The sequence below is a fragment of the Crinia signifera genome, chromosome 4 (genome assembly GCF_055691185.1).
Source record: "Crinia signifera chromosome 4, ASM5569118v1, whole genome shotgun sequence".
Taxonomy (NCBI): Eukaryota; Metazoa; Chordata; class Amphibia; order Anura; family Myobatrachidae; genus Crinia; species Crinia signifera.
In genome coordinates, this window is record NC_139220.1 from 323,726,025 (window position 1) to 323,752,445 (window position 26,421).

Sequence of the window (26,421 nt, forward strand, 5' to 3'; positions counted from 1 at the left end):
GCTAGAGACAATGGAGGGGCAGGCAGTAGGCTAGAGACAATGGAGGGGCAGTAGGCTAGAGACAATGGAGGGGCAGTAGGCTAGAGACAATGGAGGGGCAGTAGGCTAGAGACAATGGAGGGGCAGTAGGCTAGAGACGATAGAGGGGCAGTAGGCTAGAGACAATGGAGGGGCAGTAGGCTAGAGACGATAGAGGGGCAGTAGGCTAGAGACCATGGAGGGGCAGTAGGCTAGAAACCATGGAGGGGCAGTAGGCTAGAGACCATGGAGGGGCAGTAGGCTAGAGACCATGGAGGGGCAGTAGGCTAGAGACCATGGAGGGGCAGTAGGCTAGAGACCATGGAGGGGCAGTAGGCTAGAGACCATGGAGGGGCAGTAGAGCAGAGACAATGGAGGGGCAGTAGAGCAGAGACGATGGAGGGGCAGTAGAGCAGAGAAGATGGAGGGGCAGTAGAGCAGAGACGATGGAGGGGCAGTAGAGCAGAGACGATGGAGGGGCAGTAGAGATGATGGAGGGGCAGTAGAGATGATGGAGGGGCAGTAGAGATGATGGAGGGGCAGTAGAGATGATGGAGGGGCAGTAGAGCAGACATGATGGAGGGGCAGTAAAGCAGAGACGATGGAGGGGCAGTAGAGCAAAGACGATGGAGGGGCAGTAGAGCAAAGACGATGGAGGGGCAGTAGAGCAGAGACGATGGAGGGGCAGTAGAGCAGAGACGATGGAGGGGCAGTAGAGCAGAGACGATGGAGGGGCAGTAAAGCAGAGATGATGGATGAACAGTAGAGCAGAGATGATGGAGGGGCAGTAGAGCAGAGATGATGGATGAACAGTAGAGCAGAGACGATGGAGGGGCAGTAGAGCAGAGACGATGGAGGGGCAGTAGAGCAGAGATGATGGAGGGGCAGTAGAGCAGAGATGATGGAGGGGCAGTAGAGCAGAGATGATGGAGGGGCAGTAGAGCAGAGATGATGGAGGGGCAGTAGAGCAGAGATGATGGAGGGGCAGTAGAGATGATGGAGGGGCAGTAGAGATGATGGAGGGGCAGTAGAGATGATGGAGGGGCAGTAGAGATGATGGAGGGGCAGTAGAGCAGAGATGGAGGGCCAGTAGAGCAGAGATGATGGAGGGGCAGTAGGCAGATGGAGGGGCAGTAGAGCAGATCATGGTGAGTCAGACGGAGGTCCTCATACACATCCTCACCATTTCACTTGGGTCTTCTGCCGCACCGGAGCATGGGCATCAAACCGGTGCATGCTCAGGAAATCCTTCCCATGATCCAGAGCGAGCTGGTTTATCTGCTGCCCCCACCAACGTGCCTGGCGGTACCCGCTGCACTTCAATATCAGCGTCCTGTAAATTACAAATGTTCAGTATCTGGTTCGTGGGCACAGGAACGGCAGCAGGAGAGCGGGCAGTGGGTTATAGGGTGTAATCAATCACAGCACCTTACGGACATGCCTTATGCTTCTACTCATCAATGGGTGACTATCCTTAACTCGGCCAGAGACGAAACGCGTTGGGAGACTCAGCTGAAGGCTATAACAGCCACTCGCATCCTCCTGGTTGGACTTAACCTTCTTACTGCGGCTTGTCATCTATATCCAAGGACACAGTGAATGTCAGCACTGCCGACGCGAGATTTAGCTGTTCGTCACTAAGAAAACCATAGCTGGCCACTATTAGCAACTGGGTTTTATGGAAAGCTGCACGCCTCGTCCAGCTGGGTTTACCTCTGAGACGGTTACAACCAATGGGACAGTGAGATTCGTTTATAAATGACACCAATTGGATAAGGGGTTGGCCTATTTTGTTGACATTCATCAACATGGTTGAATGCCAATGTAGCATATTAATTAACTCTGACTATGTCGATACTGTAAAAATGTCGAATCAATGACCCTTGACATAAAGACTAAATCCCCTGGATACCTATTACGTTATCTCTGATTACTATCGCTGTATTTTTATTGGTTGATTAAAGAATACTCGTCACTATTACATATACCGCGGTGTCTTGGCAAGTAACTCTGGCGCACCATCTATAATACCCAACGCATTTCACTGGCGTCAACGCAATACCTGCGGATAACCCGTTTTCCCCTAGGACCTGCAGATAATCCGGAACTACAAGTCCCATCATGGCTGACCAATCAAATGTCTCCAAAATTAGACGGCCACAGATGGAAATGTAGACTACGACAAAGCTGTAGAAGAAGCACACAATAGTACTACTACTGCTTAAAGCTCTCTGCCACTTCCACCAGCTTATCAATGACATGGGTCACTGCGCCGACTACACTGAAGGTCGACAGGGCTTATGCCAACACCTGAAAGAGGGTGACATGGCTAAGGTTCGCAGGGTTGGAATGTTGACACAAGTATTAGGTCGACAATGGCAAGGTCAAAAGGTAAATATGAGTTTTTCAAGGTTATTTGTCCTGAATGTCGACATAATCGACATGGACACCGTCAAAGTGCACCGTGTCCCCCCCCCCCCGCAGGGCTCCCTGCGCTCGGCACACTATTATATTCTCCCAACACGCCCTAGGGCATGAAATTCCACCTGTCGGCACATGTCAGCTCAAATAAAAAAAAAATCATGACAGTCAGTTTTTGACTGTCGACCTTCCCATTGACGATCTAATGCTTGTGTCAACCTTCAAGCCATGTCGACCTATTTCAGGTGTTGACCTAAATAGTGACCATATCCCATTCTTTAGATGACAGACCCTCCCCTCCCGAGCAGGGCCCTCTGCACACGTCTGTGCCGGCTGACCGTATGATGTAATACACACGGTACAAGCTTTGCAGCGCCGCCTGTACTGCTGATGTAGGACTGAACATAACCCATTACAGTGCCCACTGTCCTCTCTATCTCCTCTATAGCCCCGGAACGCCTGGCCACATCTCTGGCCCACAGGGTAGCCACAAGCAGTTGGGGTGGACTCGGCGAGGCTTAGGCCATGCTGTGCACTGCAGATATTTGTTTCCCCATAGGAACCCCTGACTGATCTGGGAAGCGGGTGCATCCCAGAGCTATTTACAGCTCCTCTCAGCAACGGTCACTTCACGCCGCCCGAGGGAATGCACAGGGTCACGTTACTCGGATTAAAGAGGCCACTTGATTCTCCTGGCACAGCGCCCGGACGAGCCTTTGCAGCGACAACAGACAAATCGCACTCTTCGTTCTCTTACACAGCTACAGGCAGAGTCTGGGGAGCCGTCAGCTACGGCCTGCTTACTGGGCGAGAGCGAGGCGTACCGTATATCAACCGCAAGGTTCCTGGGTTACACACAGCGGCGGTCACCGGCCTCAACAATGACATCCCACGGGAGAATAATCACTCAGAATAGACGCTAATTGTATGACCCACTAATCCCCAATCCCATCGTGGTCAGCGCATGAGATTAATTGCTTTACTTTTATGAGAGATAATTAAATTGCAGCATTACGCCAGCACTGTGCATTAATGATATAACACAGACCACACTGATCGCTCGACAGGTGATCACCTGATGCAAATTGTCCAATGGCTGGTGACCGAGTGATTGCGGGTGATTCAGCACCTTAAACTCAATGGCATTGCCGAATAGAAGCCTATTTGCACTGAGAGGGATCCAATCAGATCCCTCCCAGTGTACCCTGCATGAAAGATCCAAGCCGTGAACATAATACGGAGGTGTGGCGGCCATTTTGGGTGCGCTTTAAAAGGACAAACACAGGATGGGGCAGGCAATGACTGGAACGCATGGCACATAATGGGGGAGAGGCAAATATACTTGGTGAGATTGTTGCAAAACAGTCAGGAGCATGTATTGTTAATTCTATACAAGTGTGTGCCAGGCGAGGCAGCCATGTTGGGCGCGCTGCATGGGTGACCAGGTGCAACACATGTAAAGAAGATGTACAATGATAAAATGAACAGTGACAGACATGATACCTACTGCATAAATGGGTTACTCATCCTGCCCATGTAATTACCAGGGGAGGCACAATGCATAGGTTACAGTGGGCAGGATGAGCCATTGGTAGGAATGGAACATGCGGCAGGAAATTATAGTAGGTAGAAGTGGACGGAGATGGTGAGTCTCCTCATAACCTGGAATAGTTCTCGATCCGGACGCCGTATTTGGTCTCTGTACATTTTTTACCGACTTGGGTGTTGAATACGGGATCGAAGAGCTGCACGAAAGTGATTTCCCCCGAGTCCGGCTTCAGATACAGGAGGAACGAGTCTTTTACCACCAGCCACCTAGAGAGGAGACAAAGCGTCAGGTTCCACTCAGACCGCGCTCTGTTGGGTCCAGGGATGAGACACAGACAGGAGTGGGGCGTGATGGTCCTTATTAATGGCAGGGACAGAACGGGTGAGACACGAGGGGAAGGTGCAACGGAGGAAGACATTACAGAGGTCAGAGAGCGACTGAGGAATCCTACTGAACTACAATTCCCAGCATGCCCTACTGCAGTCTAAGTATGCATTAACAGCAGAGCTATGGCAGGGCAGGCTGGGATGTGTAGTTCCAGAACAACTGGAGCGTTGCAAGTGGTCCGCCCAGGATCTGTATGATAGCTCTATAGTGTCTAGGTCAAAAGATCGACACAAGCACAGGTCGACGGGACAATTGTTGTCCACACAAAAATGACAATTTTTCATCATTTTCATTCATTTTTTGGACATTTTCATACTTTCATATTTACATGGACTCCAATTGCGAACAGTAAAGTTCCCAATGGGGATCCATGTAGACAGGTGTCGGCAGTGACAAAAAGTTTTAAAAAATGTCGATCTTTTTACGTTTCGACCTTGTGTCAATGTTGACCCTGTGGTGCCGACCTATTGACCAGTGGAAATTTCAATCCACACCCGGGCTACCCCTGCCCCTACTACTGTTGGGAAGCCCCGTATGAAGGACGTTGGTGCAGGGCCTCTGCTATTGGAGGGAATACAAGGCACGCTGTATGTGGACTGCCCACGGGACTGACCTCTTGGACCAGCGGTAGCAGATCTGGTGGTGGCCGAAGCAGTTCAGACCTTGGATTCTGTGACCCCCGGATCTTTTCAATATGAAACCTTCCCTTCAAAATAAATAATTAAAATACACAAATTACCAGACAGGACGGCTCAGCGCGCACACATCACGCTTTACATAGGGCGATGAGAGACGGTCAGTCTTCCTTCCAGCACGTAGCAGAGATGATGTCACCTAGCGTGTAACACTAGCGTGTAATAGGTCAGCTAGCGTGTCAGGTCAGCTAATTGATCCCAGAGGGGGTAATGTAATTGCGGCCCACAGCCGGTATTACTGGGGAATTTTTTTCACCTGCCTAAAGGAGACACAAGATCCGCAGCAGTCACGGCACTACAGGTGATTTTCAGGAGGGGCCTCTCGGGAGCGACAGAACCACCCAACGATATATTGCATCACTGGACGCCACCACATGTATCGGACCCGCATCATCCATGGAATCATCCCATTGGGCGTGCAGAACATCCAATTGGAAGCGTGCCACCACCCAAATCATCACTGATCGCAACATCGCCCCATATAACGCATCGCGGGCGCCCAGACCTCGCCGGACGCTCCCGCTGGTCAGGTTATGCCGGACTCGGAACTTGGCCGTTTACCGTTAGATCAGGTTGAGATTGAAGGCTTCGTACTCACAGTCCCTTAGGTCCAAGGTCTGTAATAAAGGACAGGTGGCTGACCTCCAGGAACTCCATCTGAAAGAAACAGGGGTACGGTTATTAAAAAAAAAAACAAGTTCCGGAGGGCGGGACGACACAAAACCAAGATGGAGGACGGGCGGTTGGAAGCCTCCCCAGTCCCGTTTCGGGTATGACTCACCATTGCGTGGTAGTTTCGGTAGAAGGATTTGGTTAGCAGCGTGTTGAGATACTCGGCCAGGTACTTCTGCAAGTAACAAGATGGATGTGTGTCAGTGCGGGAACAAGGACGCAGAAATCAAGGAGAGAGTTCCGGAACAATATTCCTGCAGGAACGGAATTCCCCTAAGATCGAGGGATCTCCAAAAACTATTCCCTAAAATTCCGGCTGAAATGCGAGTAAAGGGTTAACGCCGGTTCCCGGATCACTGGGATTTGCATCCTGTAATAATGCATGCAAACTAAGCCTGCAGCAAACTCGCCCCATCCGCGCACCCACAATCCACAGGTTTGTTTATTAACACACTAGCGTCACCTGCTCAGCCAATCAGTTATCGCCTTACATCAGTCTGCGGCTTGGCACCAGCGAAAGCTGATCTGTGACTGGGTGCAGTGCAGGTCCCTAATTTAGCCGGTACTGGAAGAGGGCGAGGGCTGGGAACGCACCTGTTTGCTGGACGCCCGTTGTGGCGACTCTCCGGAGACGCGAGGCAGTGAGGGCATGGCAGAAGTGGTTTCCACGTGGTGCCGCGTCACAGCAAAGCTGGGGACGGTATAATGGTATAAGTCATGACTGGCAGAGACCGGCCACAAGACAATAAGCCACGTACACTGCGAAGCCGTACCGGGTCAGGGGGTTGAGGGGGAGGAGGGAGGTGAATATTTTGTGTCTGAGGAGATCCCGATGAAGCTCCTGGAAGTTTCGGAATTTCTTTTTGATGCTCCATTGGAAGGGACCGTGCGCCAGGTCTACGGTATATAAAGTGCTGGTGCGGACCTGTTATACAGAGAGAGGGGGGGACAGTGACTGAGCACACACCCAGCAACCAATACCTGTACTGTATAATAGTATCACTGTCACCCTGCAGGGGGAGGGGCGGGATCATAGCGCCCTTCTGTCTGTGTCACCCTGCAGGGGGAGGGACAGGATCATAGCTCCCTTCTGTCTGTCACCCTGCAGGGGGAGGGGCAGGCTCATAGCTCCCTTCTGTCTGTGTCACCCTGCAAGGGGAGGGGCAGGCTTACAGCTCCCTTCTGTCTGTGTCACCCTGCAGGGGGAGGGGCAGGCTCACAGCTCCCTTCTGTCTGTGTCACCCTGCAGGGGGAGGGGCAGGCTCATAGCTCCCATCTGTCTGTGTCACCCTGCAAGGGGAGGGGCAGTCTCCTAGCTCCCTTCTGTCTGTGTCACCCTGCAGGGGGAGGGACAGGCTCATAGCTCCCTTCTGTCTGTGTCACCCTGCAGGGGGATGGGCAGGCTCATAGCTCCCTTCTGTCTGTGTCACCCTGCAGGGGGTGGGGCTGGCTCATAGCTCCCTTCTGTCTGTGTCACCCTGCAGGGGGTGGGGCTGGCTCATAGCTCCCTTCTGTCTGTGTCACCCTGCAGGGGGAGGGGCAGGATCATAGCTCCCTTCTGTCTGTGTCACCCTGCAGGGGGAGGGACAGGATCATAGCTCCCTTCTGTCTGTGTCACCCTGCAGGGGGAGGGGCTGGCTCATAGCTCCCTTCTGTCTGTGTCACCCTGCAGGGGGATGGACAAGCCTATAGCTCCCTTCTGTCTGTGTCACCCTGCAGGGGGAGGGACAGGCTCCTAGTCCCCATCTGTCTGTGTCACCCTGCAGGGGTAGGGGCAGGCTCATAGCTCCCTGCTGTCTGTGTCACCCTGCAGGGGGAGGGGCTGGCTCATAGCTCCCTTCTGTCTGCGTCACCCTGCAGGGGGAGGGGCAGACTCATAGCTCCCTTCTGTCTGTGTCACCCTGCAGGGGGAGGGGCAGGATCATAGCTCCCTTCTGTCTGTGTCACCCTGCAGGGGGAGGGACAGGATCATAGCTCCCTTCTGTCTGTGTCACCCTGCAGGGGGAGGGGCTGGCTCATAGCTCCCTTCTGTCTGTGTCACCCTGCAGGGGGATGGACAAGCCTATAGCTCCCTTCTGTCTGTGTCACCCTGCAGGGGGAGGGACAGGCTCCTAGTCCCCATCTGTCTGTGTCACCCTGCAGGGGTAGGGGCAGGCTCATAGCTCCCTGCTGTCTGTGTCACCCTGCAGGGGGAGGGGCTGGCTCATAGCTCCCTTCTGTCTGCGTCACCCTGCAGGGGGAGGGGCAGACTCATAGCTCCCTTCTGTCTGTGTCACCCTGCAGGGGGATGGACAGGCCTATAGCTTCCTTCTGTCTGTCACCCTGCAGGGGGAGGGGCGGGTTCATAGCTCCCTTCTGTCTGTGTCACCCTGCAGGGGGAGGGGCAGGCTCATAGCTCCCTTCTGTCTGTGTCACCCTGCAGGGGGAGGGGCAGGCTCATAGCTCACTTCTGTCTGTGTCACCCTGCAGGGGGAGGGGCGGGCTCATAGCTCCCTTCTGTCTGTGTCACCCTGCAGGGGGAGGGGCAGGCTCATAGCTCCCTTCTGTCTGTGTCACCCTGCAGGGGGAGGGGCAGGCTCATAGCTCCCTTCTGTCTGTGTCACCCTGCAGGGGAAGGGGCTGGCTCATAGTTACCTTCTGTCTGTGTCACCCTGCAAGGGGAGGGACAGGCTCCTAGTCCCCATCTGTCTGTGTCACCCTGCAGGGGGAGGGGCAGGCTCCTAGTCCCCATCTGTCTGTGTCACCCTGCAGGGGTAGGGGCAGGCTCATAGCTCCCTGCTGTCTGTGTCACCCTGCAGGGGGAGGGGCTGGCTCATAGCTCCCTTCTGTCTGCGTCACCCTGCAGGGGGAGGGGCAGACTCATAGCTCCCTTCTGTCTGTGTCACCCTGCAGGGGGATGGACAGGCCTATAGCTTCCTTCTGTCTGTCACCCTGCAGGGGGAGGGGCGGGTTCATAGCTCCCTTCTGTCTGTGTCACCCTGCAGGGGGAGGGGCAGGCTCATAGCTCCCTTCTGTCTGTGTCACCCTGCAGGGGGAGGGGCAGGCTCATAGCTCACTTCTGTCTGTGTCACCCTGCAGGGGGAGGGGCGGGCTCATAGCTCCCTTCTGTCTGTGTCACCCTGCAGGGGGAGGGGCAGGCTCATAGCTCCCTTCTGTCTGTGTCACCCTGCAGGGGGAGGGGCAGGCTCATAGCTCCCTTCTGTCTGTGTCACCCTGCAGGGGGAGGGGCTGGCTCATAGTTACCTTCTGTCTGTGTCACCCTGCAAGGGGAGGGACAGGCTCCTAGTCCCCATCTGTCTGTGTCACCCTGCAGGGGGAGGGGCAGGCTCATAGCTCCCTTCTGTCTGTGTCACCCTGCAGGGGGAGGGGCAGGCTCATAGCTCCCTTCTGTCTGTGTCACCCTGCAGGGGGAGGGGCAGGCTCATAGCTCCCTTCTGTCTGTGTCACCCTGCAGGGGGAGGGTTCGAATCACCTTTGAGCCACTAGTGTAACGCTCCACCTGGGATATGCGGGCTATAACTGGGAGGCCTCTCAGGAATACAGGCCCCGGATGTTTGAGTGGTTTCTGGTCATAGACGGTGAGGAAGGGACTGAGATGAGAACCTGGAAATAACACAAGGACGACATAAGAAAATCTCTGTGAATACACTTACTAAAGAATCCCACATAAACAGGCGTTCCGTCCGTATCACCCTCATATACAGCACTACATAATACTCCAACTGCACCACCAATGGCAGATATAAACACTGGAAAAGGGGCCAAATACAATTAGTTGCTAGGGACAACACCACCTCCATCACCTGCACAGTTTAGATTCTAGTGGTCAATTACGTAGATTTGTTTGGTAATTAGATAATTAGCCTTAACGATCCACAAGCTGAAAGCCTGGGTAACACTTCACCTACCTGCTACACACATGGAAAGGGTGCTTACTGGGCGGCTAGCCCGGGCCCGGAGTGGGCGGCTAGTTAGGGTGCCTACTGGGCGGCTAGCTCGGGCCCCGAGAGGGGGCGGCTAGCTCCGGCACCGAGAGGGGGCGGCTAGCTCCGGCACCGAGAGGGGGCGGCTATCTCGGGCCCCGACTAGCTCGGGCACCGAGTGGGCGGCTAGCTCGTGCTTAGTGAGGCTTTAAACAGATATGGTTTCCTAAATGCTTAAACAAAATAAAACCATACAACAACAAATATCAGCAACAACAGGACACGTCATACCGTCTTCATCTTCTCGCATAGAGTCCAGTTCATAGAGTTCGATATCTAAGGCCGCGGAGTCCAGGAAACATCCGTCAGTGCTGTCCGGGGTCAGCATCGTAGTGGTCACCTTGAGGAAAGCGGTAGATGATGAGGAAGGTGTAGTAGGACCATATAAAACACCGTATAAATGAGACCAGTACACGTATTACTGATGTGGACAGACACGGAACACAATGACAATCAGCCACTCTCCTAGGTAATGTGTGGTGTCCAATGGTTGAGGTACTACGATCTCTAGTCATTCATGATTGCCTGCTGCTCTACATCCACCAACTAAGTGCCAAGTCCGAACATCAAGAACTATGGTCTTACTTGTCACCCGCTTACGTTCCATCACCTAGCCAAAATGCAGAGCCAACTGAATATTCATCAAGATACTGCACTTACCCAATGATGAGAGCCAACCCAGGATCCATCACCGAGCGAGGCGCAGAGCCAACCTCGGATTCATCACCGAGCGAGGCGCAGAGCCAACCCCGGATTCATCACCGAGCGAGGCGCAGAGCCAACCCAGGGTTCATCACCGAGAGAGGCGCAGAGCCAACCCAGGGTTCATCACCGAGAGAGGCGCAGAGCCAACCCAGGATTCATCACCGAGCGAGGCGCAGAGCCAACCCAGGATTCATCACCGAGCGAGTCGCAGAGCCAACCCCGGATTCATCACCGAGCGAGGAGCAGAGCCAACTTAGGATTCATCACTGAGCGAGGCGCAGAGCCAACCCAGGATTCATCACCGAGCGAGGCGCAGAGCCAACCCAGGGTTCATCAACGAGCGAGGCGCAGAGCCAACCCAGGGTTCATCACCGAGCGAGGCGCAGAGCCAACCCAGGATTCATCACCGAGCGAGGCGCAGAGCCAACCCCGGATTTATCACAGAGCGAGGAGCAGAGCCAACCCAGGATTCATCACCGAGCGAGGCGCAGAGCCAACCCAGGATTCATCACCGAGCGAGGCGCAGAGCCAACCCAGGATTCATCACCGAGCGAGTCGCAGAGCCAACCCAGGATTCATCATCGAGCGAGGAGCAGAGCCAACCCCAGATTCATCACCGAGCGAGGCGCAGAGCCAACCCAGGATTCATCACCGACTGAGGCGCAGAGCCAACCCCGGATTCATCGCCGAGCGAGGCGCAGAGCCAACCCCGGATTCATCGCCGAGCGAGGCCCAGAGCCAACCCCGGATTCATCATCGAGCGAGGCGCAGAGCCAACCCAGGATTCATCACCGAGCGAGGCGCAGAGCCAACCCAGGATTCATCATCGAGCAAAGCGCAGAGCCAACCCAGGATTCATCACCGAGCAAAGCGCAGAGCCAACCCAGGATTCATCACCGAGGGAGGCGCAGAGCCAACCCAGGATTCATCACCGAGCAAAGAACAGAGCCAACCCAGGATTCATCACCGAGCGAGGCACAGAGCCAACCCCGGATTCATCACCGAGCGAGGCGCAGAGCCAACCCCGGATTAATCACCGAGCGAGGCGCAGAGCCAACCCAGGATTCATCACCGAGCGAGTTGTAAAGCCACCCCAGGATTCATCACCGAGCAAGGCGCAGAGCCAACCCAGGATTCACCACCGAGCGAGGCGCAGAGCCAACCCAGGATTCATCACCGAGCGAGGCGCAGAGCCAACCCCAGATTCATCGCCGAGCGAGGCGCAGAGCCAACCCCAGATTCATCGCCGAGCGAGGCGCAGAGCCAACCCAGGATTCATCACCGAGCGAGTTGTAGAGCCAACCCCAGATTCATCACCGAGCGAGGAGCAGAGCCAACCCAGGATTCATCACCGAGCGAGGTGCAGAGCCAACCCCGGATTCATCACCGAGCGAGGCGCAGAGCCAACCCCGGATTCATCACCGAGCGAGGCATAGAGCCAACCCAGGATTCATCACCGAGCGAGGCGCAGAGCCAACCCAGGATTCATCACCGAGCGAGGCGCAGAGCCAACCCCGGATTCATCACCGAGCGAGGCATAGAGCCAACCCAGGATTCATCGCCGAGCGAGGCGCAGAGCCAACCCTGGATTCATCGCCGAGCGAGGCGCAGAGCCAACCCTGGATTCATCACTGAGAGAGGCGCAGAGCCAACCCCGGATTCATCACCGAGCGAGTTGTAGAGCCAACCCAGGATTCATCACCGAGCGAGGCGCAGAGCCAACCCAGGATTCATCACCGAGCAAGGCGCAGAGCCAACCCAGGGTTCATCACCGAGCGAGGCGCAGAGCCAACCCAGGATTCATCACCGAGCGAGGCGCAGAGCCAACCCCGGATTTATCACAGAGCGAGGAGCAGAGCCAACCCAGAATTCATCACCGAGCGAGGCGCAGAGCCAACCCAGGATTCATCACCGAGCGAGGCGCAGAGCCAACCCAGGATTCATCACCGAGCGAGTCGCAGAGCCAACCCAGGATTCATCATCGAGCGAGGAGCAGAGCCAACCCCAGATTCATCACCGAGCGAGGCGCAGAGCCAACCCAGGATTCATCACCGACTGAGGCGCAGAGCCAACCCCGGATTCATCGCCGAGCGAGGCGCAGAGCCAACCCCGGATTCATCACCGAGCGAGGCCCAGAGCCAACCCCGGATTCATCATCGAGCGAGGCGCAGAGCCAACCCCGGATTCATCACCGAGCGAGGCCCAGAGCCAACCCCGGATTCATCATCGAGCGAGGCGCAGAGCCAACCCAGGATTCATCACCGAGCGAGGCGCAGAGCCAACCCAGGATTCATCTTAGAGCAAAGCGCAGAGCCAACCCAGGATTCATCACCGAGCAAAGCGCAGAGCCAACCCAGGATTCATCACCGAGCGAGGCGCAGAGCCAACCCAGGATTCATCACCGAGGGAGGCGCAGAGCCAACCCAGGATTCATCACCGAGCAAAGAACAGAGCCAACCCAGGATTCATCACCGAGCGAGGCACAGAGCCAACCCCGGATTCATCACCGAGCGAGGCGCAGAGCCAACCCAGGATTCATCACCGAGCGAGTTGTAAAGCCACCCCAGGATTCATCACCGAGCAAGGCGCAGAGCCAACCCAGGATTCACCACCGAGCGAGGCGCAGAGCCAACCCAGGATTCATCACTGAGCGAGGCGCAGAGCCAACCCCAGATTCATCGCCGAGCGAGGCGCAGAGCCAACCCCAGATTCATCGCCGAGCGAGGCGCAGAGCCAACCCAGGATTCATCACCGAGCGAGTTGTAGAGCCAACCCCGGATTCATCACCGAGCGAGGAGCAGAGCCAACCCAGGATTCATCACCGAGCGAGGTGCAGAGCCAACCCAGGATTCATCACTGAGCGAGGCGCAGAGCCAACCCCAGATTCATCGCCGAGCGAGGCGCAGAGCCAACCCCAGATTCATCGCCGAGCGAGGCGCAGAGCCAACCCAGGATTCATCACCGAGCGAGTTGTAGAGCCAACCCCGGATTCATCACCGAGCGAGGAGCAGAGCCAACCCAGGATTCATCACCGAGCGAGGTGCAGAGCCAACCCCGGATTCATCACCGAGCGAGGCGCAGAGCCAACCCCGGATTCATCACCGAGCGAGGCATAGAGCCAACCCAGGATTCATCACCGAGCGAGGCGCAGAGCCAACCCAGGATTCATCACCGAGCGAGGCGCAGAGCCAACCCCGGATTCATCACCGAGCGAGGCATAGAGCCAACTCAGGATTCATCGCCGAGCGAGGCGCAGAGCCAACCCTGGATTCATCGCCGAGCGAGGCGCAGAGCCAACCCTGGATTCATCACTGAGAGAGGCGCAGAGCCAACCCCGGATTCATCACCGAGCGAGTTGTAGAGCCAACCCAGGATTCATCACCGAGCGAGGCGCAGAGCCAACCCAGGATTCATCACCGAGCAAGGCGCAGAGCCAACCCAGGATTCATCACCGAGCGAGGCGCAGAGCCAACCCAGGATTCATCACCGAGCGAGGTGCAGACCCAACCGAGGATTCATCACCGAGCGAGGCGCAGAGCCAACCCAGGATTCATCACCGAGTGAGGCGCAGAGCCAACCCAGGATTCATCACCGAGCGAGTTGTAGAGCCAACTCAGAATTCATCACCAATCAACCTTATCACCTACCCAAGAAACATAGCAAAGCCAAGACACAGAGCCAACCCTACATTCATCAACCAAAGAGCCACGAATAAATTCATCACCAACCCAAGACACAGAACTGATCTAAATAGAAGATTATTTAAATAAACAATTAAACATTACCAGGTTAATGTAGTCTAATAAACCAACATCGCATTGGCGGTACATAATCTACTAAGCTCAATGCTACACGACATTAGGGAAGCTTACCCCTCTCTGTCCTTAGTAGGAGGAGTAACGTACCTGTGCTCCTCACTGACTACAGAAGAAAATCCTCCACGACCATCTCCGGGACATTACAGGACTTCAGCCATCCGATTCCGTGGGGGTGGCCGGGTTACAGGATTTCGGATAAGGGTACCTGAAGCAATGTGAAATGTATGTTATGTCCCATATAATCTTACTGTACAGTAGTTTACACAGAAGTATTAATGTTTGTTTAGTTCATTGGTTCAACAGTGTCTAGTTTGATCCCAAAAATATTTGCCATGGAAAAAAAGTTGACACGAAAAGGTCTTTAATTAAGTTTTTCTTTTAGGTTTTTGGGTTTATTTATTTATTACCAGTTTCTTATATAGCGCACACATATTCCGCAGCGCTGTACAGAGTATAGTTAAACATTCACATCAGTCCCTGCCCCAGTGGAGCTTACAATCTATGTTCCCTACCACATGTACACGCACACACCGACATTCTAGGGTTAATTTGTTCAGTGCTAATTAGCCTACCAGTATATTTTTGGAGTGCCTGGAGGAAACCCACGCAAGCACAGGGAGAATACACAAACTCCACACAGTTAGGGCCATGGTGGGAATAGAACCCATGCTAACAATTACACCACACAAAGGTTGTCTTTATCTTGTGGAACATGGACCCCCAATTAAAATACTGTGTCCCTCACATTGTCCACTTTGCCCGCCATGTTTCAGAAAAAAAAAGGGGGAGTAAAAAACTCATGTCGGCCATTTTTATGTGGACCGGTTGAATGTTGAACTGAAGTCCGGATGCCATTAATATATGATGCAATGGCTTATTGTCCCTTCCCACCACTTCCCCAGGTAAGGGTCAGTCTGAGAAGGTTCTCCAGACACAATCCTTCCCAGGTGCCCTGAATATATAAGGGGCCGAAGTCACTGATTGATCCGTCCCAGACCCCGGAATGATGTCTGTCCCTCCCAGCCTTGCACACTGCCCGGGGGGGCTCCATACTCTGTGTGGCAGAGGAAGCGAAGGGCACTTAAATCAGAGCGGGCAGTGAGAGATGATCTGCCAGGCAATCACTCAGCTGCACTGGAGTCCCTGCCAGACCGTCACTTCGGGGATTTTGTAGCAGTTCTCCTTTGCAGAATATCCCCTCCCCCTCCTCCCGTAAGGTCTGGGTTCCCAGTTCTGACGCACGGGCACCGACAGCGAGCACTCTGCCAACTAACCCCCATCATGGAACAATTACCATTTAAACTTTTTATGAACCTTTATTTGGGCTCCCATAAAGCTTGCGGTGCTGTGAAGTCGCACCATCAAGACGGACACCAGCCCTATCGCAGGTGCCTCGTCCGACATCGGTAGAATCACAACACTGGATCACATTTCCTCTCTTTGTAGCAGGAGATCCGTCCCACTGGGGGATGACAGTCACGTGGGAGGATTCCCAGCAAAAAGTGCTGTTTTCTTTACAAATAAAAAAAAGTTTTGGCCGAACATTAGACTACAGGGAACGACGCAGGACAAAGACGAGCCAAGGCCTAAATTCCTGATGTCCTGCTGAACCACTATGCTAGCTGCAGATGCCAAAGAATACATTCATCTCTACATTTCCTAAATAATCAAACCCAGATGCTGCAGATTAAGCGCACCTCAGTAGATAAACAAGCCACGGAAACCGCACAGGTCCCACTTTCTGGGACATTTAAGCACGGGGCGGACACTTTTTATAAAGATCAGAAGGATGTGGTGGCAGGAAATGAGGGAGGAAAGGTGGTCGCACACAGGCTGCCCGCTGGGCCGAGGGACGAACGTACCCCGTTGGATTCAACTATACAGTTTAAACATTAACGTTCCAATTTCAACTGCAGCATTCTTACACACGCGTTTCGACCACTCAATCTTTGGCACCCGACTGCCAGTTAGGGCCCAGGACCGAACTTAGGTCACCGGACTCAAGTATACAGTTAAGGCATCCATGTTCCATTCTTATGGCTTTAAAACAGAAGCTTTTCTCCACTCAACGCGTTTCGACCACCCGATCTTTGGCATGATGGGAACCATGGTCTTTTCCATTAAATCCAAGCCCAGTCTATCACAATGAAGAGCTTTGTAGACTGTATATAATAAATACAAACTTTGATGGAGAAACGCGTTGGTCCTGGGGGCAAGTTCAAGGAAGCTGAAACCACTGACGTATGTGGGGACCGACACCATTCCTGGTCCACCACCTTCCGCACTAGATCATGTAGCTCACCGGTAATAGTCCAATCTAGTCAGATCAATATGAATGGGTCGGCACACATATACACACACAGAACAGATAATCCCCATTCCAGGTACCCACAGTGTACACAAAGGGTTAAATACACACAGGCTGAGTAAACAATGGGCAGTGCCAAGACATACTGACAACTGCTATCCTGGCGGCTAGGACAGCCTGAGGCTCTACAGGTGTGGGGGGACTACAAGTCCCAGCATGCCCTGTCAGCTATCAGAGAATACTGTAGTGTCGCCACACCTGCTGTAATGGTCCCAGCCGCCCACAAAGGGTGAAATGTAATAGGATGAGAGAATCAGAAAGTTTTGGGAAGAAATTTGGGAAGAAATCTCCAGGTTTTTTAAAGCGGCAATCATTTACACCTTCTAAATCACACTGGTTTTGCCGTGTAAATGATTGCCGCTTTAAAAAAAAAAAAAAATAGATTTCTTCCTAAATCTCTCACTTTCTGATTTTCTCATCCTATTACATTTCCCCCATAGACCAGTCTCCACGCTGTGCACAAGTGTAACACCCGGACTACCACATATCATACTACTATTCCTGCGCAGAGTCAGACTCAAGCTATACCTGTACTCTGCTATTCTATACCAGTACTCGCCTATTACTGCACTGAGCCAGTTACAGCTATGCCAGTACTCTGCTATTCCTGCACACAGCAAGCCCCCACATATATGAGTACTCTGCTATTCCTGCATAGAGCCAGTCTCCAGCTATGCCAGTACTCTACTATTTCATACCAGTACACTGCTATTCCTGCACACAGCCAGCCCACAGACATTCGAGTACTCTGCTATTACTGCACACAGCAGCCTCCAGCTACACTAGTACTCCTCTGTTCCTGCACACAGCAGCCTCCAGCTAGTAGTACTCTGCTATTCCGCAGGTGTTCCTGCACAAAGCAGCCTCCAGCTACACTAGTAGTCTACTGTTCCTGCACACAGCAGCCTCCAGCTACCAGTACTCTGCTATTCCGCAGGTGTTCCTGCACACAGCAGCCTCCAGCTACACTAGTGCTCTACTGTTCCTGCACACACCACTCCAGCTACCAGTACTCTGCTATTCTGCAGGTGTTCCTGCACACAGCAGCCTCCAGCTACACTAGTACTCTACTGTTCCTGCACACACCACTTCAGCTACCAGTACTCTACTATTCCGCAGGTGTTCCTGCACACAGCAGCCTCCAGCTAGAGCAGCCTCTGCTATTCCTGCACACAGTAGCCTTCAGCTATAACAGTACTCTGCTATATCTATACCACCTCAGTGCATTACTCTGCTGATCTCGCTTCTAATAAATGGATCACACCACTGCTACACATATCTCTGCTATTCCTACAGAGTCACGTTACACACAGCTATACCAGTATGGAGCCAGCCTCCGTCTATACCACCTCAGTACATTACTTTACTATTCCAGTGTTCATTCATCTTTCATATATCACATTACACCACTCTGCTATTCCTGCACTTAAGTTCTATATGCTACACTCCATCTCTCAACTATTCTTGTATAACAATACAACACACTGTCGCACAAATGGTTAAAATAAAATCTACATACAGATATTCGCTTACTTCCTCCTCTGCAGTGCAGCTATGTACTTCCACACTACATCACTATCTCTACACTGCAGAGACGTGTACGGTTCCTGAACTAACCACACACGCAGACACTACATCGCTCAGACTGCAGCCCTCCCCATCCTGCCACACAGCTAAGTCACTGCATCACTGACTGCAGTGCACCAACCGCTCACACACTGCACCCGGTAACACTGCTGGGCCTTGCCCTGAAGTCACCTCAGGTCCTGGGCTGGGTACATATCACTGCACTTCCATCCTGTAACTCCTGCATGGAAGCTGTCCTGTGATCTCACCCTCCGTCCCTCCCAGTGCACCCATCCCAGGGAACCAGCAACGCCCAGACTGGGCGAGAGAGAGAGGATCCGAGTAATGCTCCACACTACTACAGCATGCACGCAGCACAGAAACTACATCATACACACCACTACACCACACATCCAGCACAGACACTACTACATCACACATCCAGTACAGACACTACTTCATACACACTTTTACACCACACTCCTACACCACACAACTACATCATACAGTACAGACACTACATCATACAGCACACGCACACTTCTACACCACACATCCAGCACAGACACTACTACACCACACATCCAGCACAGACACTACTACACCACACATCCAGCACAGACACTACTACACCACACATCCAGCACAGACACTATATCATACAGTACAGACACTACATCATACAGTGTACACACTAATACACCGCACAACCAGAACAGACACTACATCATACAGTATACACACTACACATCCGGCACAGACACTACTACACCAGGACATATATACCCACAGCCCAGTACAGACACTACTACACCATGCCATACATACACACAGCCCAGTACAGACACTTCTACACCATGCCATATATACACACAGCCCAGTACAGACACTACTACACCATGCCATATATACACACAGCTCAGTGCAGACACTACTACACCATGCAATATATACACACACAGCCCAGTGCAGACACTACTACACCATGCCATATATACACACACAGCCCAGTACAGACACTACTACACCATGCCATATATACACACAGCCCAGTGCAGACACCGCTACACCATGCCATGTATACACACACAGCCCAGTACAGACACTCCTACACCATGCCATATATACACACAGCCCAGTACAGACACTACTACACCATGCCATATATACACACAGCCCAGTACAGACACTACTACACCATGCCATATATACACACAGCCCAGTGCAGACACTACTACACCATGCCATATATACACACAGCCCAGTGCAGACACTGCTACACCATGCCATATATACACACAGCCCAGTGCAGACACCGCTACACCATGCCATATATACACACACAGCCCAGTGCAGACACTCCTACACCATGCCATATATACACACAGCCCAGTGCAGACACTACTACACCATGCCATATATACACACAGCCCAGTGCAGACACTACTACACCATGCCATATATACACACACAGCCCAGTGCAGACACTACTACACCATGCCATATATACACACAGCCCAGTACAGACACTCCTACACCATGCCATATATACACACACAGCCCAGATACTACTACACCATGCCATATATACACACACAGCCCAGTACAGACACTACTACACCATGCCATATATACACACACACAGCCCAGTACAGACACTACTACACCATGCCATATATATATACACACACACACACACAGCCCAGTACATACACTACTACACCATGCCATATATACACACAGCCCAGTACAGACACTACTACACCATGCCATATATACACACAGCCCAGTACATACACTACTACACCATGCCATATATACACACAGCCCAGTACATACACTACTACACCATGCCATATATACACACAGCCCAGTACAGACACTACTACACCATGCCATATATACACACAGCCCAGTACATACACTACTACACCATGCCATATACACACACAGCCCAGTACAGACACTACTACACCATGCCATATACACACACAGCCCAGTACAGACACTACTACACCATGCCATATATACACACAGCCCAGTACAGACACTACTACACCGTGCCATATATACACACAGCCCAGTACATACAGTACTACACCGTGCCATATATACACACACAGCCCAGTACAGACACTACTACACCATGCCATATATACACACACAGCCCAGTACAGACACTACCACACCATGCCATATACATACACAGCCCAGTACATACACTACCACACCATGCCATATATATACACAGCCCAGTACATACACTACTACACCATGTCATATATACACACAGCCCAGTACAGACACTACTACACCATGCTATATATATATATATATATATATATATATATATATATATATATATATATATATATATATATATATATATATATATATATATATATATATATATATATATATACACACACACACCGAGCCCAGTACACACACTACTACACCATGCCATATATACACACAGCCCAGTACATACACCACTACACCATGCCATATATACACACACAGCCCAGTCACTACTACACCATGCCATATACACACACAGCCCAGTACAGACACTACTACACCATGCCATATATACACACACAGCCCAGTACATACACTACTACACCATGCCATATATACACACAGCCCAGTACAGACACTACTACACCATGCCATATACACACACAGCCCAGTACAGACACTACTACACCATGCCATATACATACACACATCCCAGTACAGACACTAATACACCATGTCATATACACACACAGCCCAGTACAGACACTACTACACCATGCCATATATACACACACAGCCCAGTACTGACACTACTACACCATGCCATACATACACACACTACACCATGCCGTATATATACACACGCACAGTACTGACACTACTACACCATACATACACACACAGCCCAGTACATACACTACTACACCATGCCATATATACACACACACAGCCCAGTACAGACACTACTACAGCATGCCATATATACACACACAGCCCAGTACAGACACTACTACACCATGCCATATACACACACACACACACAGCCCAGTACATACACTACTACACCATGCCATATACACACACACAGAGCCCAGTACATACACTACTACACCATGCCATATATACACACAGCCCAGTACATACACTACTACACCATGCCATATATACACACAGCCCAGTACATACACTACTACACCATGCCATATATACACACAGCCCAGTACATACACTACTACACCATGCCATATATACACACAGCCCAGTATAGACACTACTACACCATGCCATATACACACACAGCCCAGTACAGACACTACTACACCATGCCATATATACACACAGCCCAGTACAGACACTACTACACCATGCCATATACACACACACAGCCCAGTACATACACTACTACACCATGCCATATACACACACACAGAGCCCAGTACATACACTACTACACCATGCCATATATACACACACAGCCCAGTACAGACATTACTACACCATGCCATATATACACTCAGCCCAGTACATACACTACTACACCATGCCATATATACACACAGCCCAGTACATACACTACTATACCATGCCATATATACACACAGCCCAGTACAGACACCACTACACCATGCCATATATACACACAGTCCAGTACAGACACTACTACACCATGCCATATATACACACAGCCCAGTACAATCACTACTACACCATGCCATATATACACACAGCCCAGTACAGTCACTACTACACCATGCCATATATACACACACAGTCCAGTACAGACACTACTACACCATGCCATATATACACACACAGCCCAGTACATACACTACTACACCATGCCATATATACACACACAGCCCAGTACTGACACTACTATACCATGCCATACATACACACACTACACCATGCCATATATATACACACGCACAGTACTGACACTACTACACCATACCATACATACACACACAGCCCAGTACATACACTACTACACCATGCCATATATATACACAGTCCAGTACATACACTACTACACCATGCCATATATACACACAGCCCTGTACATACACTACTACACCTTGCCATATATACACAAAGCCCAGTACAGACACTACTACACCATGCCATATATACACACAGCCCAGTACATTCACTACTACACCATGCCATATATACACACACACACACCGAGCCCAGTACACACACTACTACACCATGCCATATATACACACAGCCCAGTACATACACTACTACACCATGCCATATATACACACACAGCCCAGTACAGTCACTACTACACCATGCCATATACACACACAGCCCAGTACAGACACTACTACACCATGCCATATATACACACACAGCCCAGTACATACACTACTACACCATGCCATATATACACACAGCCCAGTACAGACACTACTACACCATGCCATATACACACACAGCCCAGTACAGACACTGCTACACCATGCCATATACATACACACATCCCAGTACAGACACTAATACACCATGTCATATACACACACAGCCCAGTACATACACTACTACACCATGCCATATATACACACACAGCCCAGTACTGACACTACTACACCATGCCATACATACACACACTACACCATGCCATATATATATACACACGCACAGTACTGACACTACTACACCATACATACACACACAGCCCAGTACATACACTACTACACCATGCTATATATATATATATATATATATATATATATATATATATATATATATATATATATATATATATATATATATATATATATATATATATATATATATATATATATATATAGTTCCAAACCTGCCGGCACTCAAAAGAAATAGCAGACAACGGGCCTCGGTGCCCCAACGGCAATCACATACAAACTCCAAGAAATGATTGGCACTCGGGAGGCAATTATAACAAATAAAGGATGTGTATTAAAGCTAAGCTTTCGGGGTTTGACCCTCTTCGTCAGAGCTGTAGGATTGTGCTCTGACGAAGGGGGTCAAACCCCGAAAGCTTAGCTTTAATACACATCCTTTATTTGTTATAATTGCCTCCCGAGTGCCAATCATTTCTTGGAATATATATATATATCCCAGTACATACACTACTACACCATGCCATATATACACACAGCCCTGTACATACACTACTACACCTTGCCATATATACATAAAGCCCAGTACAGACACTACTACACCATGCCATATATACACGCAGCCCAGTACATTCACTACTACACCATGCCATATATACACACAGCCCAGTACAGACACTACTACACCATGCTATATATATACACACCGAGCCCAGTACAGACACTACTAAACCATGCCATATATACACACAGCCCAGTACAGACACTACTACACCATGCCATATATACACACCGAGCCCAGTACATACACTACTACACCATGCCATATATACACACACAGCCCAGTACAGACACTACTACACCATGCCATATATACACACACAGCCCAGTACATACACTACTACACCATGCCATATATACACACAGCCCAGTACATACACTACTACACCATGCCATATACACACACACAGCCCAGTACAGACACTACTACACCATGCCATATATACACACCGAGCCCAGTACACACACTACTACACCATGCCATAGGAATGGGATCATTCGTCAGACTGCATTTAGGTCTACAGTCATTAGGTCTACCCCACTAGGTCGACTGGCAGGAAGGTCGACCTGACTTAAGGTCGACATGGGCCAAGGTCGACATGACTTAAGGTCGAATTTGCATAAAGGTCGACATGAGGAAGGTCGACTGGTCATAAGGTCGACATGGGTTTTTCACTGTTTTTTTTATCCGAATGTCGACACAGTCGACATGGACACAGTTGGCAATGAGAATCGGACCCTCGCATAGCTCGCTTTGCTCGCAATGCTTCGGGCACGGTGCCTCGCTATGCTCGGCACACTATTTTATTCTCCCACCACGCCCTAGTGGATGGTAGGGCATGAAATACCGCCTGTCGGCACATGTCGGCTCAAAAAACAGTGAAAAACCCATGTCGACCTTATGACCAGTCGACCTTCCTCATGTCGACCTTTATGCAAATTAGACCTTAAGTCATGTCGACCTTGGCCCATGTCGACCTTAAGTCAGGTCGACCTTCCTGCCAGTCGACCTAGTGGGGTCATTCTAATAGATGACCGCATCCCATGCCATATATACACACAGCCCAGTACATACACTACTACACCATGCCATATATACACACAGCCCAGTACATACACTACTACACCATGCCATATATACACACACAGCCCAGTACAGACACTACTACACCATGTCATATACACACACAGCCCAGTACATACACTACTACACCATGCCATATACACACACACAGCCCAGTACAGACACTACTACACCTTGCCACATATACACACACAGCCCAGTACATACACTACTACACCATGCCATATACACACACACACAGCCCAGTACAGACACTACCACACCATGCCATATATACACACAGTCCAGTACAGTCACTACTACACCATGCCATATATACACACACAGCCCAGTACAGACACTACTACACCATGCCATATATACACACAGCCCAGTACATACACTACTACACCATGCCATATATACACACACAGCCCAGTACAGACACTACTACACCATGCCATATATACACACACAGCCCAGTACATACACTACTACACCATGCCATATATACACACATGCACAGTATTACACAAATACAGGTCTAAGATAAGTGTTTACAATTTACAAGATGATTATTAAATAATTTAGTGCCTGTAGACACAGATAACAGGAAAGCATAGCCGTATAATGATCCCATGCAGTACACCTATGCATTAATAATTAATAGTGCTGTGTAATTTGCAGAGTGATCTGTGGCTACAGTGTTATATAATAACCGGGACTATCTGTATACTGATAAGGACTATAGCACCTGGTATAACAGTACTGCAAATGCCGGGTCGCAGGATCTGGACACGGGTCCGTCCTTATTGCTGGGTTGCTGATGTCATCTGAGGGGGCGAGGCAGACCGGGGGCGGAGTCAGCACCAAGGTAACGCTGCTGCCTGATCCATAGAAGTGACAGGGGCCCCCGGTCGCCCGACCCAGGTTACGTGTTCACACTGCTGGGCAACCAGGGTCCAAACTTTTCTTTTAAACCGGGTCGGGTTGCTGGACCTGGTATTTTTTCAAATCTGCTCCCATATACTATAGTAGTAGTACGTTTATTTATAAGGCGCCGCAAAGTGTCCGCAGCGCCGTACATAGCAAACAAAAAAAAACAAATGACAAGGTAACGTACAGGGTGTGTTGAAAAATACAGTATAAATAGGGGTATAGCTGATAGAACTAAAATCGGCATCAGTACACATAACTAAAATACACATAACTACTCGCCTGTGCCCCCATATCCTATAAACGTAACTACCCGTCTATGCCCCCATATACTATACACATAACTACCACCTGTGCCCACATATACTATACACATAACTACCCGCCTGTGCCCCCATATCCTATACACGTAACTACCCGCCTATGCCCCCATATACTATACACATAACTACCACCTGTGCCCCCATATACTATACATATAACTACCCTATGCACCCATATCCTATACACATAACTACACACCTGTGCCCCAATATACTATACACATAACCACCACCTGTGCCCCCATACACTATACACATAACCACCTCCTATGCCCCCATATACTATACACATAACTACACACCTGTGCCCCCATATCCTATACACATAACTACCCTATGCCCCCATATCCTATACACATAACTACACACCTGTGCCCCCATATCCTATTCACATAACTACACACCTGTGCCCCAATATACTATACACATAACCACCACCTATGCCCCCATATACTATACACATAACTACCACCTGTGCCCACATATACTATACACATAACTACACGCCTGTGCCCCCATATCCTATACACGTAACTACCCGCCTATGCCCCCATATACTATACACATAACTACCACCTGTGCCCCCATATACTATACATATAACTACCCTATGCACCCATATCCTATACACATAACTACACACCTGTGCCCCAATATACTATACACATAACCACCACCTGTGCCCCCATACACTATACACATAACTACCCGCCTGTGCCCCC

At 50.7% G+C, this 26,421-nt stretch overlaps 1 protein-coding gene across 5 annotated transcripts in view; it reads right to left on the reverse strand.

The window, feature by feature from the left end:
• PLD2 (phospholipase D2) overlaps positions 1–26,421 on the reverse strand; it is an 80,720-nt gene that overhangs the window by 25,653 nt on the left and 28,646 nt on the right. For 2 of the 5 annotated variants that reach the window (XM_083185712.1, XM_083185710.1), the window contains exons 2-11: positions 14,336–14,453; positions 9,957–10,065; positions 9,215–9,345; positions 6,516–6,667; positions 6,337–6,433; positions 5,852–5,917; positions 5,669–5,727; positions 4,989–5,081; positions 4,102–4,254; positions 1,202–1,351 (exon numbers count right to left, since the gene is read on the reverse strand). In XM_083185712.1, coding sequence (XP_083041838.1) covers positions 1,202–1,351; positions 4,102–4,254; positions 4,989–5,081; positions 5,669–5,727; positions 5,852–5,917; positions 6,337–6,433; positions 6,516–6,667; positions 9,215–9,345; positions 9,957–10,053 — 998 coding nt within the window. In that variant the 5' untranslated portion in view covers positions 10,054–10,065; positions 14,336–14,453. Of the gene's footprint in view, positions 1–1,201; positions 1,352–4,101; positions 4,255–4,988; positions 5,082–5,668; positions 5,728–5,851; positions 5,918–6,336; positions 6,434–6,515; positions 6,668–9,214; positions 9,346–9,956; positions 10,066–14,335; positions 14,454–15,542; positions 15,673–18,374; positions 18,492–26,421 lie in introns of those variants that run through there. The other 3 variants (XM_083185709.1, XM_083185711.1, XM_083185714.1) reach the window with 3 other exon arrangements.